This window comes from Armigeres subalbatus, chromosome 2 (assembly GCF_024139115.2).
Source record: "Armigeres subalbatus isolate Guangzhou_Male chromosome 2, GZ_Asu_2, whole genome shotgun sequence".
In the NCBI taxonomy this organism is placed as follows: domain Eukaryota; kingdom Metazoa; phylum Arthropoda; class Insecta; order Diptera; family Culicidae; genus Armigeres; species Armigeres subalbatus.
The window spans coordinates 7,188,540-7,204,288 of NC_085140.1; the positions used below are offsets into that span (position 1 = coordinate 7,188,540).

A 15,749-nucleotide genomic window follows, 5' to 3' on the forward strand; every position below is an offset into this window, starting at 1 on the left:
ATATTAATATATACATCTCCCTGTCTCTCGTCTGTTGTTCGTCTTCTCCTTCAAAAGCTTCTCCAATTCTGAACCGGAATCATTAAGGTTTCTCGACATGTCATTCAGATTGGCTGCCTTGCGGCTCACCAGCACAATCTCACAATCATTGATTCACCTTCTCATCCCGATAAGCACTTAGAAATTTAATTCATATATTGACTCCGTTCCTGACTATCCTCTCACTAAAAAAGTAAATCTGAACCTAGCTCGAAATTCAATCTACGCGATGGATTTAATCACATGGCGCCAATTGATGGAAAAAATATACTGCATGCAATCGCATATCTGTCCCATATAAATAGGAAACTCAGCGTTACTGGGGTAAATTTTTCACTTGTCATATTTTTGTCCCATAAATATGAAAAGTGAAAAATTTACCCCAGTGACGCACCATGCCAACGACGTGTCCAGCTCCATTCGCTTTTGACACACTCTGCACGTCGTCAGTAGCATCATGTGCAAGCAATCATTGATCAGCAGCAGGTAGCGATGTCGATATGATCCACGTAATATGTTATCTATTGATGTTAAGTATAATAATATCTTTATGATTCTATTTTGAGATGCATTGTCAAAATTGAATCGGAGCAAAAATTAATTTTTGTCTATCTGTTAATCCATAAATATTCACCTGAACCAAAGCAAAACTGTTGCTTTTCGGACAAATTTCATTGGTTAATCACATACTTAGACTGTCTTGAATAATCCTGCATCTGAATCGGGCTGAATTATTTCAAATGCATGCAATGTTTACTTTAACCGGATGTTAACAAAAAATGAACCAATTCGGCACCAAGATTTCAAAAGGGCGAAGCTACTTTTGTAAACAAGAGCTTCTCACGTCTGTTGTGGGCTAATTTGTGCTCACCCACGCAATCCAGCGCCATTGAATGAACGAAAAGGATTCGCTGCTTCCGTCAGTGGTGCTGGATTCCGTGGGCGGGCTCAAATTAACCCACCAGTGATGTGAGAAGCTCTTGTTTACAAAATCAGTTTCGCCCTTTTGAAAGGTTGGTGCCGAATTGTGTAATGTGTGTACTTACTGGATTAGTATTGGAAGTTTCCACCATTACTCACCCGGGTTTGAAGATTTTTATGACACAAATATATAGAAATTTGAGTGTCACAACGCTTCACTTTAACTCATTACTAGCCCGGTTCAACTCATCCTTTAGAACTTTATTTTTCTTACTACTCCTTCTCTTCTTTTTTCCGAGGTTGTGTCCGATATTTCTTTTGGCGTAGGTTTGCGTCCTTCGGGAAGATAGAGGGGTTCTTTCTGCAGATTCAAATTTGAGACCGTCACGAACAATGGTCAGGAAGTATGCGTTAATATCTCGGCCGTCTTTTTCAACCAATTTCGGAGACTTTGATATCAATCGATCGACGTACTTTTAAGGATTTTGTCCGACCATTAAAAACAATGGATTAAAGGCGCTAAACTATTGAAAAATTCAATGTTGCTAAACACTGTTAAAAATTGGTAAACCGACCAATCCCATATGGGCATCGCAAGCACAGACATCTGCAACTTATGGTTTGGGCTCTAATCCCCAGTTTTATAAAGATTTCACGCAAAGCTGATACGAGGGCCGCACCCAAGAGAAATTTTCGGATCATTATTTGGTTCCTGTTAGTGATCAGAAAAGCGCATTATGAAAAGAAAATCCGTTCTGTTGAAGACTGATATTTTATGAGAAGAGAGGGTTGTTTGCAAAAACGGCGTTGGTTGCGGTCCCGGGACTTTCGGACAGCTGAAGCAGTCAAGTGAAACTTTTATGCAAGATTCAAACCAACATTCGGGTGCTGTGAGTGATTTTTTTTTTCCTGTTCGGGTGTGCCACTGCGACCAATTATTAGATCTATTGTAGCGTTACCCGTATCCTTAGTGTTTAAGTGCATGTCGAATTACTCCAGTGCTATTGAGAAGCAATGCAGTATCGGTTTCGATACAGTTGTTGTTTTGTTTTCTCAAGACCACCATGACAAGGTCCCGCTATTTAGACCCTTCATAGAGAGCAATCCCATTGAAGGCGCGCCCCTTATCAATAGGAAATCAATCCTTTCTTGAGAAAACAGAACAGTAATACTGTTTTGGCCATGCATCGGAGCCCTAGCCACATCCTTGTCTTGCTTCTAGAATATCACCAGTGAAACTCTTAAAACCCGGGATTTAGCTCTGTCTACAAGACCATTTCAAGCAAGAGAATTTGTTCAGTAATAAGAACTTCCGTGTGTTCCTCTCACTACCATTGTTCACCAGTTCAAGAAGAGTTAGTACGTATTTAAACCCCTAACTCGATTTTTCCAGCAGTCAGTTCAGCCTAGGACCGGGTACCGAGGTTTTTTTTAAACTAATTGCTTGAAAAGTTGTTTCCGCTGCATACAGTTTAGCCTCAAACAAGAGAAATTCGAGTCTTTCAACTATCTCTATCTGCAAGGTAACATTAATTATGTTTTATTTCTGAGACTGCTGTTGGTAGCGAGGACTAAATACGATGAATCCTTAATTACCGCAACTTATTGCCCTAGCTAGAAAAATGGATTAGGCTAGGGCTCTGTTTGGTAGTGGTTTGTGAGTGATTAGAAAGGCCCATTGTGGATTGAAAATCGGTTCGTATCAGAACCACCATTTTACACAAGAGAAGGTAGAGCCGAGACCAATTTTCTTCATAGTGCGAATCATAATCGCTTGGCGACGATAGAAATTCTCCGTCGGTAGCAGCGCAAACGCTCGTCGGAAAACCTCTCTCTTCTGTAAGCGCATCTGGGACCTTGAAAAGGGCTACGTCCTCGTTCACTTGAAGCTGATGTACTTTGCAGTACATTCGCAGTCTTCGCAGCCACCTTTTTCGCTGCTTGTATGGTTGTTCGGTGCTTCGTTCCGGTTCTTTTGTCGATCGGTCGTAAAAATCGGACCTTGGCTTGCCAGTGTCCGATTGCAATGGAGATTGAGGCCCTGCCCCTTCACCGACCGGTAACATTGGCGTCGGCTTTCTAGCTCCGCCTTTCGTTCGTTCGATATCAGTGCTCCCATGCGAAACCGCTTGGCGTCGGTAGCAGCGCAAGCGCTCGTCGAAGGTAGATGCTGCGAAAATTTATTCGCATAAATGGCGTCCATCGCGTTTCAGCCGTAAATCATCGAAAGGTTCAAGTTGACGTCAATAACACTCCAATGAAATTTCCTCACAAGATTCTGACTATGTTTTTGTTGCTGTTAATTATTGGAAGTCTGCATGATTTGAAATCACAGCTCAAAAGTGAAATAATTTTTCTGTGCATATTTCGGGTTTTTTTTTGCTAAACAAAATTAAGAAATAAAATTTTGCAGAAAGTGCCTTTTGGTATGAATCTTGAAGTACAAAAATAAAAAAAAAAACAATCAAGTTGGGTAAATCGAAAACGGCTGCATACCCCGCTGATACGTTTTTTTGCTGACCGGAAACATAGCACGAAAAAAATAATCTTAGCCGCTTCAAGTTAGTTGATGGACGGTAAAAAAATGAAAAAAAGCTGTCCGGAGCGGAGTCTAAATTGTTTTTTTTTTTGCATGTTCAAATCAGCGATCGATTGCATTTTTTAAAGAGCTTGGACGACTTTGAGATAAGGCCAATGAGACGGTAGGTTGACGATTGTCAAACATCCACAAAGGGGTGTGTTTTTTGCTGCCTTCCAGGAAGAGATAAAGTAGCTGAGCCGAAGATTAAGTCAACAGAAGATGTTCAAGATGTCATCGAATCTGGTGGGCTTTATTTTTTTTTGTGTGATTCAATTTAGACCAAAATAGCTCATCAGCTAAATTCTCCAACTCCCCCAAGAAGTCGTTTGGAGTTAGGTTGATTGCATGTTCCGTTCTTGGAATCCTCAGATGGAGTGGAATAGATCAGGGATTGATTTTTATTTAATTTCATTGAACTAAGAACTTACAGATTAGCTTAACATGGTCTAGGAGAGTGCTAATCTCGTATGACAATTTTTTTGGTATGCAATCTTTGCAAGCGTTCCAAGAACGTAATTTAATGTATATTGGAATCTACACACTGAAACCACAGTTGGCTACATGAAAGTTCCGTTGTTTTTGGCCGAGCCGAGTTCCTGGTAAACCACCAGCTTAGTAATGTAATGGTGGTGCTGATGATGAGACCCGAACTGACACAACCGGGAGAAGGAATCTATGTGGCGTTATGTGTGGTTGTCCCAGGCGTGGTTCATCGAATTAAGGTCACTTACAAGTTAACTTAACGAGATCCTTTTATAGTTGCTGCCCTCGAACCATACTGATTGTACGATTGCTTCGAACATTAAACCAAAAGTGAGTGAGGCAGCGGTGGTTTCCCTTTTAAATTCTGTGGTTTCAAACCATAATCGCCGCTTAAAACTAAGCCTTTCATTCAATATTACGCCAAAATACTTAACGGATCTCAAAAACTTAACTGTGCAAGCTCCTTCTCTAATTTGCGCCTGCTGCAGTCTATGTAGATTGTGTTCCTAACTATTTCTATTTCGGGAATTGTTAATACAAGTTTTCTGCAGTTGAGCCAGTTCTCCACCGTACTTGTACCACCATAAAATGCTTTTGATTCAACTTCTTGTAGTGTATCGTCAATATCTTTTAACATCACGTCTTCTGCAAACCCGTTGGTTTTTACACCAGGGGGAAGCATCAGACATTAGCATTGAAGTGGTCAAATGTTCTCTGCAATTTTATTAATTCAATTTAAGTTCAAAATTGTGATAAGAGCCAGTCAATTATTCAGTAAGAATCATGTTCAAACACGTTAATTTAAATAATCACAGTTATGAAAAATTTTCATCAACATTTGTGTTCACCGTTTTGCATTGCATTCGGCATAAATTGTACAGACAGACGTCCACCTTCATATAGCCCCGTGAGGCCATAAAAATGATCAATCCGAAAATACATCGTTATTTGTGCCATCGAGATTTCTTCTCTCGATTGCAACCTCGTTTCCCAGAACGTTCAGCGTGTAAAAAAAATAGCACTTGACACATTGAAATTAAATTCAATTGAATTTCGTCGTCGCTGGAGTGATGAAGTGTGTGAAGTCTATTTCAAGCTTCAATTGACCTGAATGAGTGAGCAACCTTCCTTAGCCGCCGTGCGGTAAGATGCGCGGTTACAAGGCAAGACCAAGCTGAATGGAGCTGGGTTTGATTCCCGGTCAGGTCTAGGAAATTTTCATGTTGGAAATTTTCTTGACTGCCTTTGGACGAAAAGAAGAACTATCAACCCAGACGTAGTGGTATTCATATATGAAAGTGCCACTAAACATAGCAATTGATAAACAAAAGCCCTTGAGATAGTGCCATCAATCACGTCGCATCGTGCAAAATGATAATAATTGCGTCCTAATTCCAACGTTTGCTTTTACTTCTCGTTCCAGGTCCAGAAGCAGTTTCAATCATTCCCGCCGAATCAAGCTGCAGGCCTTCCATCGCCAACGATGGGAGTGTCTCGAAGTAGCAGGTCCTGCACAAAACTGAAGCTCCCCCCAAACTGCCATTCGACCGCCACCGAAAGCCATAGCCGTAATCGCCAAATTGCCATCACCAGCAGCCTTCGCCCACCCCGAAGGCGTTCCTCCTCCAGCAGCAGCACCACCACCACTACCACAAGCATGATCTCATCGACGCGGCAAAACTGGCGGAGCGCAGGACCCTTGTGGGCCCTGGCGGCCATCACATTGCTCATCGTTTTTAGCAGTAGCCAATTCAGTAGTGTACAAGCCGCGGAGTCATTTATTCTGAAAATCCGCACGACTGAGTTTTCCAACATTAGTGAAACGTCAACCTTCCTCAGCTCAACGGCCTACAATGCGCGCGGAATGGCCCCGTTGTACAATCTGACCAACCTGGTGATCAAGCTGTTCGTCGATACGAACCCAGTGCCGGAGGGTAAGTTCCACTGCCATAGTTTCCTGCTAGCCTACATATCGCATGACTTATTTCTTCAGCAAGTGATTCACTTTTTTGATGAATGGATGGGATAGTTCCTCGCCACTAAACAAAAGGCAAATGGTTTATGAATGAAACCTACATACTTACTAACTCACAACAGACGGTGGATAAGAGGTGGTTTATGTTCCACTGAGAGTGGCAAACGCGGGCGGGCAACAGAACGCCAGGGATATTTCGCTACATTTAAAAGCAGTTCTCGAATATGAAGATACCAATAACATGGCTGTTAGCGGGCCGTTATTAAAAAAGAATAGTATGAATCGCAACTTATTTTAAAATAATTTGGACATACATAAATTCCTCATTTTTGTATTTTAACAGTTCTGTAAAACAATATTTTTAAGCATTTTTGACAGACTTCTTGTTTCAACGTTATTAATTCATGGAACCAAATATTGAAAAAAAAAACTGCTATTTTGTGGCTTGCAATGAAACAAAAAAGCGCAATCAATTCAACGATCAAAAATCTACTCATTTCATATATTATATCTAACCACCATAAGTTGCTACCAGCCCTGTACTTGATTTAATTCGAAATCGGCTGCAAGAAAACACAGTCAACGTCTTCGTCGTGGCAACAACACCGTTACAAATTTTAATTTGCCGTGTGAAAATGAGAACTCTCGATTGTCTCTCGTTTGTCCGTTCGTTGAAGGTACGTACGGGTAATTGAGAAATTCAACCCATTGTTCCTACACCTACACGGTCGGTCGCATTGAACCGCAAGCCGTTTTGTATTCGATGTAAATTTCGCAAAGCTTGGACAAAATATAGCCATTAGCGGCCCCGCGTGATCTATTCTCTTAATTCCACCTTGAGTGGATTGGAAAGGGTTTAATTTCCGTTAGGTGTATTGTTTCGCACCGGCATCCTCGCTAAATGCTAGACACAAAACAGCACCAACGATGATAGATCAAACATATTGGATTACAAAATAAAATGTCATGGGAACAAGTGGAGCTTCACCGGATTGTTGACCATGATTGGCTTCTACTGTGCCATCTACTTGAAACTGATTGTGTATAAAAGCCGCTATATGACCGTTCTTGAAGATCGATTAATTATATTGACTTCAGCTCCATTTGAGCAATTTAAAAACACTTGACTTGTCGTATCCAAATATCACTCTAGACTTGACAAGACATATAATTTATTTTTTAGGCGTCTACTAGATTTTTGCTTGAAAAATTACAGAATTGTCAAATATTTTATTCAGTTATCAAGCAACCATGCTGTCGAACATTGCCCCGATCCACAGTGGTCTCCCTTGCGTATATCTAAGCGTTTTCATATTCATATTCCAATTACGAACCCCGGCACATGTGTACTACACCATATTCAAACCCATTTGTATTCATTTTTCTGACCAACTGGAGAGCGTTGTCTGTGACACCACATCGCAACATAGACACAGCCACTCGCACAACGAACAAATTGTTAAACATTCTGTTCACTCCATTGAGCTTCTCGTTGGAGAGCTGTAATAAATGGATGTTCCAGAATCGCATCATCGTTCACCAACCGAAGTGAACCCCTTCGTATTTAAATATAGTTACGGTGGCGGGCAGAGGCACTTCCTCAAACATGATTTAGCGACTTTGCCGCGCGAGGGGATTATCCTTTTCCTGGTAATCATAGTCCACGGTTCGTTGCCATCGTCGCAGCGTGGTCGTCGAGAATTGGACGGATGAGTGAATGGCAGAAGACGACCGGCCTTGTCGATTTTCCAACGGATTGTTATTCGGGTGGAACAGGAGTTTTTGATATATTTATGAATGATAAATTGTAAATTTTGATAATGGATTCATGCACATTCATGGCTTTTATGATTGGAATTATTAACGTTCTAATGACTTAGTAATAAGTACACATAACTAGGTAAAAATGGTTGAAAGCAAAAATGTCGATGCTTTCAACTAACGAATAAATATTTAACATCGAACGGTTACTACAATCAGAAGGATCTGATAATGCTATTTACCCGCTCTTGGTCAAATCATACCTCCCCTTATGCTCAGGATCAATTTCGGCAAGGAGGTGTATGTCACGTCCGATTAGGATGTAGAAGCGGGCAGGAACACTGAGTATGGTCGCTTTGATAGATTACAATTTTATTTTTACTAAATGCTGTGTGATGTGTGCTACTTGTGTGTATAGGAAAGGGATTGTTGACCGGCCGGCTATGCTATCGATGGATCGCCACGTGTATGCCTAGTACTGCGTTGGCTCGATATGTCCTAATTTCGCTATGAGGCACATCGTGTTCTACGCATGATTCTGCCTAACTCTTATGAGAAGCCTATCGACATCACTTCATTTAAAGTGAAAAAATATGTACATGGATTTTTTTTATTTTGAGTTTTCTGCTTTTAAGATGATACTGTTGCAACACATTTTGTTATTCGTCGAACAAGAGGAACCAAGGATGTTATCGATCATTTAGTAATCTGCGTTCGATCATTTAGTAGTTTGTCAATAACTCATTCCACAGATCTAATTTCAAAATGTATTGTATGGTGGACTTTTGGTGCGAAGGTTTTTCTACAACTCTTCTAAACAGGTCGATGTTTGAATTCCACCATAAAAGGAGTTACGGTGGTAGTTGCAATACTTTCAGGGTGTCTACTACCTGGAAAAACCTTGAAAACCTGGAATTATCAGGGAATTTATCCCCACCTGGAAAGTACCTGGAATTATCAGGGAATTCCTGAAATAATCAGGGAAATTTCAATATCCGGTGATCATGAGCGAAATTCTCTCAAAAGATGAAAAAAATCCTTCAAAATATTTGAATAAATATACCAATCAAATCTATTGAAAATGTAGTGAACGTTAATGGATCGTTGTTCCGCAAAAAATGTTTTGCCATCTTCTAAAGAATACCTGGAGAATTTCCGAAGCTATTCTTGGTGAAATTTAAGAATTTATTTGGGAAATCAATTAAGGATTGCTTTGTAAATTCTTTCGAGTATTCCCTTGGAAATTCTTTAGGAATATTTTTTAAAAATACGATAATACGATAAAATATGATAAGTTTACTGAAAATAAAGTCTGTATTACCTTTCAGAGCAAAAGACTGTTCGATTCTTGATTTTAATGCGAGAAATTGAAGAAAACATTAGACATATGAAATTCTTTAGGTATTTTTTTAATGGCTCATCAATGAATCATTTTGTGATTTTTTAAATATTGTTTCCCTATATCAACGGTTTTGTGCAATACAGGCACAATTCGAAATCTGAATGTGTTGATTAGAGTGGCCCAGCCTAGTATGGGGAGAAAAAAAAGTCGTCGGATTCTACGGGGCACCCTCCAGGATTTTGCCTTTAGGTGAGAAAATCATTCTCTGAAAATTTCAGCCTGATCGGTTATTGCATAAGCTGGCACAATTGATTTGAAGTTAATATGAGGGTTTCAGCCGAAATATATGAAATAAATTTCACCTCTGTTACTATTTCGTACAGGAAATTGAATGGAAGAGCCCGATTGAGCCCAGATTTGCAGGAAATGAAGTTAACATGCCCATGAACAATTCGACATGAATTTCTACTATTTCCAAATAAACTTCAAATCAGGTTTTGGCTGATTTATTTGGAGTTGGGTTGAGCACTTTGAAATTCATTAATTGCCATGAAAACATACGCATGCAATCAAAGGTGCCTGCGATGCGTGATTTCGCGCGCACTGAAACATAAGTAACTGCACGCGCGCCACAACACATATCGCAGCTACCTTCGATTACATGCGCTTGTTTTCAAGGCAATTAATGAATTTCAAAGTGTTCAACCAAACTCCAAATAAATCAGCTAAAAACTAATATAAAGTTTATTTAATCATAGTAGAATTTTATGTCGAATTGTTCATTGGCATGTTAACTTCATTTCCTGCAAATCTGGGCTTAATCGGGCTCTTCCATCCAATTTCCTATACGAAATAGTAACAGAGGTGTATTTTCCCATATATTTTGGCTGAAACCCGCATATTAACTTCAAATCAATTGCGCCAGCTTATGCAATAACCGATCAGGCAGAAATTTTCAAAGAATGATTTTCTTACCCAAATGCAAAATCCTGGGGGGTGCCCCGTTGAATCGGACGACTTTTTGTATCCTGGGCCAGTCTAAGTGTTGATACATCAGGATTACTTTTATGTGTTTTTATAAAAAATAAACTTGAAAAAATCAATTAATTCGAGGTATACAATTTTTTCGAAAAATCATCAAATTTTAAATGCATTAATTATGGATGAGTCTTTGTCAAGTGTTACTTTCAGTTTATACTGTGCTTTGCAATCAAAATGTCAAAAGTGAAGTATTTTGAGTTGTACCAGTATTGCACGAAACCATCGATATGTGCGCTTTTGATTATTTTCCTGCCACAGATTCTAGAGTGCAATCAATATCTCAAAAGCTTTTCGAACAAAATAGCAGTTAGAACTTGAAGTCTCTTACAACGAGTCATGAGTCTGTGTTATGAGTGTTGTTATGAGTCATGAATGTTAGAATTCAATGCTTATTATCAAATGAATGAATTGATAAATAAACATAAAGTTGTACATTTTATATACCAAGAAACTATTCTCTTTGTTCAAATAAAATACATTGTTCTACATAATCAAAACCCTCTCAGGTACTTTTAAAAATTTCCGGGAAAATTTTGAAAATCCTACCGGGAAAACCGGGAAAAACCCGGGAATTTATTTTGTCGACTAGAGTGGTCACCCTGGAGTGATTTGCGAAGGATTTTGCTAAAGGAATTCTTGAAAGAATAGCCGAAGGATTCCCGAATGGATTTTTCACATGAGTTTCTAAAGGTATTCTCGAAGTATTTCCAAAGAATTCTTAAAAGCAATATCCGGAAAAACTCCTCCAGGTGTTTTCTAAAGTTTGCCTTAAGATACTTCTGAATGAGTTCCTAAAAAATTCCAAGGAATTTCAAAAAAAATATCCGTAGCATTTTCCGAAGGTTTTTACAGTAAAGCAGTAATAGAACGCTAGTGGCGCTGTAATCATTGAAATTATTCTGCCAAAATATGCTTCAATAAGCTTAATAGCCTATTCAGATTACGATTAGATTATTTATCGTAATAAATATTGTGTTAAGGCTCAAGAAACAATTGGACAATGGGAAGAGGTTTCCGATCGAACCACCATCGGCAGTGTGTCGTTTGTCCCTTTTCGTCTGCAGCAAAATTATAACTGTGGTAGTGCAAGGCGGCTGCACAAACACTCACTTGAAACACGTGATTGCTGGTTGCCAATTTTACTTCCTCCTTAAAGCGAAGAAAGAAAATTGCATTTATGACAAATGTTCAGCTTCTGATTTTTAAGAATTTCACGGTAAATTAGGCAAAAATTAGCAATTATAATACTCAAATGTCCAGGGAAAAAAGAGGCAAATAAATATAATAAATGATTTGTCATTTTTCAAATTAAAGAATTTGTAGAGCAACGACTTTTAGTGGAAACAGTGTTTCTATGCATTTATAAGCTTGAAAATCGCTTTGACATGGTCAAAACATGAACGGAACGAATCGCAATGTTCACAAGACTTGTAGAGCATAAGAATTGTGATTCTGAGCTAACCGGTTGATTTTAGGTCCAAGCAAACTAGATGTTGGTCACGCCAACAGGTATAAGTACGTTAGGCATAAAGGATGTTAAGCATGAAATGGCCTAAAAACAGCCCACGACATAAAGAAGGTATTATGCCTAACGTCCTTATGCTTAACGTCATGGACCCAGCAATCTCATATTTTTGCATTAACACATTTCCTGAAGGAGTTTTTGTAAGAAGTTCTGAAGTATTTCCTGAATAAATTTCCAAACATGTTTCCGGAACATAGAAGAAGTTTTCTCAAGCTTCTGTAAAAAAAATAGCTGAAATAAAATTCAAAGAGATTTCCGATAGAGTTATTAACCAAGTTTCCAAAGAAACTTCTAAAAAAAATTCCAGGAGAATATCTGAAGAAATCTGCAAAGTATTTTATAAAGGTATTTCCGAGGGATTTTCACAAGACATTTTCGAACAAACACCGAAAGGAATTTTAAAAAAATCGTAGAGAAATCGCCAAATGCATCTCTAAAGGAATTTCCGAAACAATTTCTTGAGATGTTTTCTAAAGTTTAGCAAAGAAATTTTCAAATTAAATCCAGGAGGAAGTTCTGAAGCAATTCTTAAAATCCGGAGGATTTTCCGATGGAGAAATTTTCAAAGGAACACCTGGAGGAATTTCCTATGTGATTCCTGAAGGAATTTTGATTGAATGGCTGAAGCAATTTCTGGGTGAACATGCGAAGGAATTCCTGGAGGAACTTCTTAAGTAATTTACAACATTGTTTTGTGAAGCCACCAAAATATTCTTTAAAATAATATTTTTCGCAATATTTACTTTTTTCAATTGATTATTTTGCTGCTTTAATCTATATTGTTTCGTTTGTTATTGCCTGGAAATTAATGTAAAACACCTGGAAAAATCAGGGAATTTCGTTTTTACAGATGAGTAGACATCCTGATTTGTAAAATTCAAACAACGAACTGTTAGGCAGAGCTGTAGATAAGCCTTTTCACTAGAAGTCCACCATACAACATATTTTGAAATTTAGGCTCTGGAATGAGTTATTCACTAACTACTAAATGATCGAAGGCAGATTACTAATTGATCGATAACATCCTTGAGAGGAACACAACCACTCTGGTTCAGAATCATTTCCCGTTAAAATGTGCCCACTGTCCCAATCCAAACATTGTTTTTGGTTGTATCTAGTAGTTTGCTATAAAAACTTCAGAGCTGCTATGGCTTTGAAGCCCAACTGCTTATTATTGTCCATAAGAGGCCCTCCTTAGGCTAGCAATAAGATGAGCGGCTACAAATCATGACCATACTGAGGGTGGCTGGGTTCGATTCCCAGTGCAGGTCTAGGCAATTTTCGCTTTGGAAATTGTCTCGACTTCCTTGGGTATAAAAGTCTTCGAACGTTTAATTTTTTATATTAATTTTTTTTTCAACTGTTTTCAATCTGTGATTACAGATTGTCGTGGAACTTGTTGGTGAGTTGGTGTAGAGAATCCGCTATTCCTAGCTGACACTGTTGAATGCATTTTATATATCGAGCGTAACAAATGCACACTACCTCATGCCCAGGCTATTTAACCCATTTGTCGCATTGCCGCATCGCCAATGGCTAGTACAAGGCATCGATCGAAAATCGACCCTTTCAGAAATCGAACTGGTTGTTGGCTGAACCTTCAACACCTTCGGTAGAGCCTTCTAGTTTGTTTAGAATCGCCCTCTCTAATAGCTTATCAGTCTTGTCGGGAAGGCTGATTGGCCTATATGCCGAAAGCTATCACGGGGGTATCCTGGGCATCGGTATTGGCACCAGTTTCTGTCGTTTCCAATGGTCTGACTTTTTGACTGTAGTTTGAAACTCTGCTTATAAAAGGAGTACGTAAAATAATAGTAAATCACGACCATGCTGAGGGTGGCTGGGTTCGATTCCCGGTGCCGGTCTAGGCAATTTTCGGATTGGAAATTGTCTCGACTTCCCTGGGAATAAAAGTATCATCGTGTTAGCCTCATGATATACGAATGCAAAAATGGTAACTTGGCTTAGAAACCTCGCAGTTAATAACTGTGGAAGTGCTTAATGAACACTAAGCTGCGAGGCGGCTCTGTCCCAGTGTGGGGATGTAATGCCAATAAGAAGAAGAAGAAGACGTAAAATAATTTATATTAATTTATGTGCCTATTTGATACAGAACATTCTCAATTATTGAGTTTGAGAATGTTAAGAATTGTTCAGGGATTGAACTTATCAATTCATTATCATTTAGTATTCAGCCAATACCTCATTCCAGAGGCGGAATTCTAGCGCTGATTTTCCTCTTCAATTTTGTCTAAGGGTACTTTGCTCTATGTCTAACATTTACAGCGTGAAACGCTAGTATCATTTAATAGACTAAATGATAATAACACTTATTATCATTCCCAAGTAACATTTTAAGTATAACGCTCTTAAAGACCATAATTTACTTTACAAGAGTGTGATAAAACTAGTATAAAACCAAAGTGTTACTAGGGTTTAGTATATTAAGTGATACTAGCGTTTCACGCTGTAAATATTTGACTTAAACAAAGTTGTAGAGGGAAAATAGCGCTAGAAGTCTGCCATATAAACTTTTCGGAATTCCGAGTCTGGAATGAGGTATTGGCTGAATACTAAATGATAATGAATTGATAAGTTCAATCCCTGGAATTGTTATGCGTAAAATTAGGTAGATCTATTGCAGCGTTACCCGTATCCTTAGTGTTTAAGTGCATGTCGAATTACTTCATTACTATTGATAAGCAATGCAGTATCGGTTTCAATACAGCTGCTGTTTTGTTTTCTCAAGAGCATCATGACAAGGTCCCTCTATTTAGACCCTTCACAGAGAGCAATTCCATTGAAGGCGCGCCCCTTATCAATAGGAAATCAATCCTTTCTTGAGAAAACAGAACAGTGATACTGTTTTTGGCCATGCATCGGAGCCCTAGCCACATCCTTGTCTTGCTTCTAGAATATCACCAGTAAAACAATGAAAACCCAGGATTTAGCGACGGGCTCGGGTCGGGTTCGGGTTTGGAAAATTAGAACAATGTCGGGTTCGGGTCGGGTACGGGTTTGTGAGATGATAAAATGTCGGGTCTGAGTCGGGTACGAGTTTAAGAAATAAAATATTGAATATTTTTTTGTTCACTTCTGGTTATTTTAAGGCTTGTTCGTTGTTTGGGCCTATACCCTTTTGAGTGTAAAGAGAAATATAAAATATCTAGTGTGAGTTCTCCGCCAAAAAAATAGTTCGGGTCCAGCTCGGGTTTAGGACTGCAAAAATTGTCGGGTACGGGTCGGGTTCGGGTTTGATAAGATTTTTCATTCCGGGTTCGGGTCGGGTCCGGGTTTGAAAAGAATTTATAAATCGGGTTCGGGTTGACAAAATGTGAAACCCGACCATCTCTACAAGAGAATTTGTTCAGTGATAAGAACTTCCGTGTGTTCCTCTCATTACCATTGTTCACCAGTTCAAGAAGAGTTAGTACGTATTTAAACCCCTAACTCGATTTTTCCAGCAGTCAGTTCAGCCTAGGACCGGGTACCGAGGTTTTTTTTAACTAATTGCTTGAAAAGTTGTTTCCGCTGCATACAGTTTAGCCTCAAACAAGAGGAATTCGAGTCTTTCAACTGTCTGCAAGGTAACATTAATAATGTTTTATTTCTGAGACTGCTGTTGGTAGCGGGGACTAAATACGATGAATCCTTAATTACCACAACTTATTGCCCTAGCTAGAAAAATGGATTAAGCTAGGGCTCTGTTTGGTAGATCTTACACCGCAACACACTACGTCAAAGTGATCTACAGTGTTACGGGAAATCATCACTAGCTATATTTTGCCGTCCGATTCATAAGGCGTATTCGGTCAATTCGTCATCTCGTATCGCGGAAATAGTCCATTTACTATCTGAATTGGCCAGCATTTCGTGGGTCCTCTCAGGGGGTGTGCATTTGATCCTAGCCGATAAGTGGCGACGAACTTGGCCTACCTTTCAATTTAGTGTTCTATTAGCATTGGTACAGTTATTATTTGAAAACTGTTCTATGCATGTCATTGCATGAATATGACATTTTGAGGGAGATGTACATTGAATACACTATGCCCAGGAAGCCGGACATATTTCCCACTTGAAA

The 15,749-nt window shown here is 39.0% G+C and overlaps 1 protein-coding gene across 11 annotated transcripts in view; it reads left to right on the forward strand.

Moving 5' to 3' along the window:
• The window catches only part of LOC134217609 (prominin-like protein), a 173,759-nt gene that overhangs the window by 90,753 nt on the left and 67,257 nt on the right, over positions 1–15,749 (forward strand). For all 11 annotated transcript variants that reach the window (XM_062696399.1, XM_062696398.1, XM_062696400.1 and 8 more), the window contains one exon: positions 5,448–5,958. In XM_062696399.1, the coding sequence (XP_062552383.1) occupies positions 5,448–5,958 (511 nt within the window). The remainder of the gene's footprint in view (positions 1–5,447; positions 5,959–15,749) is intronic.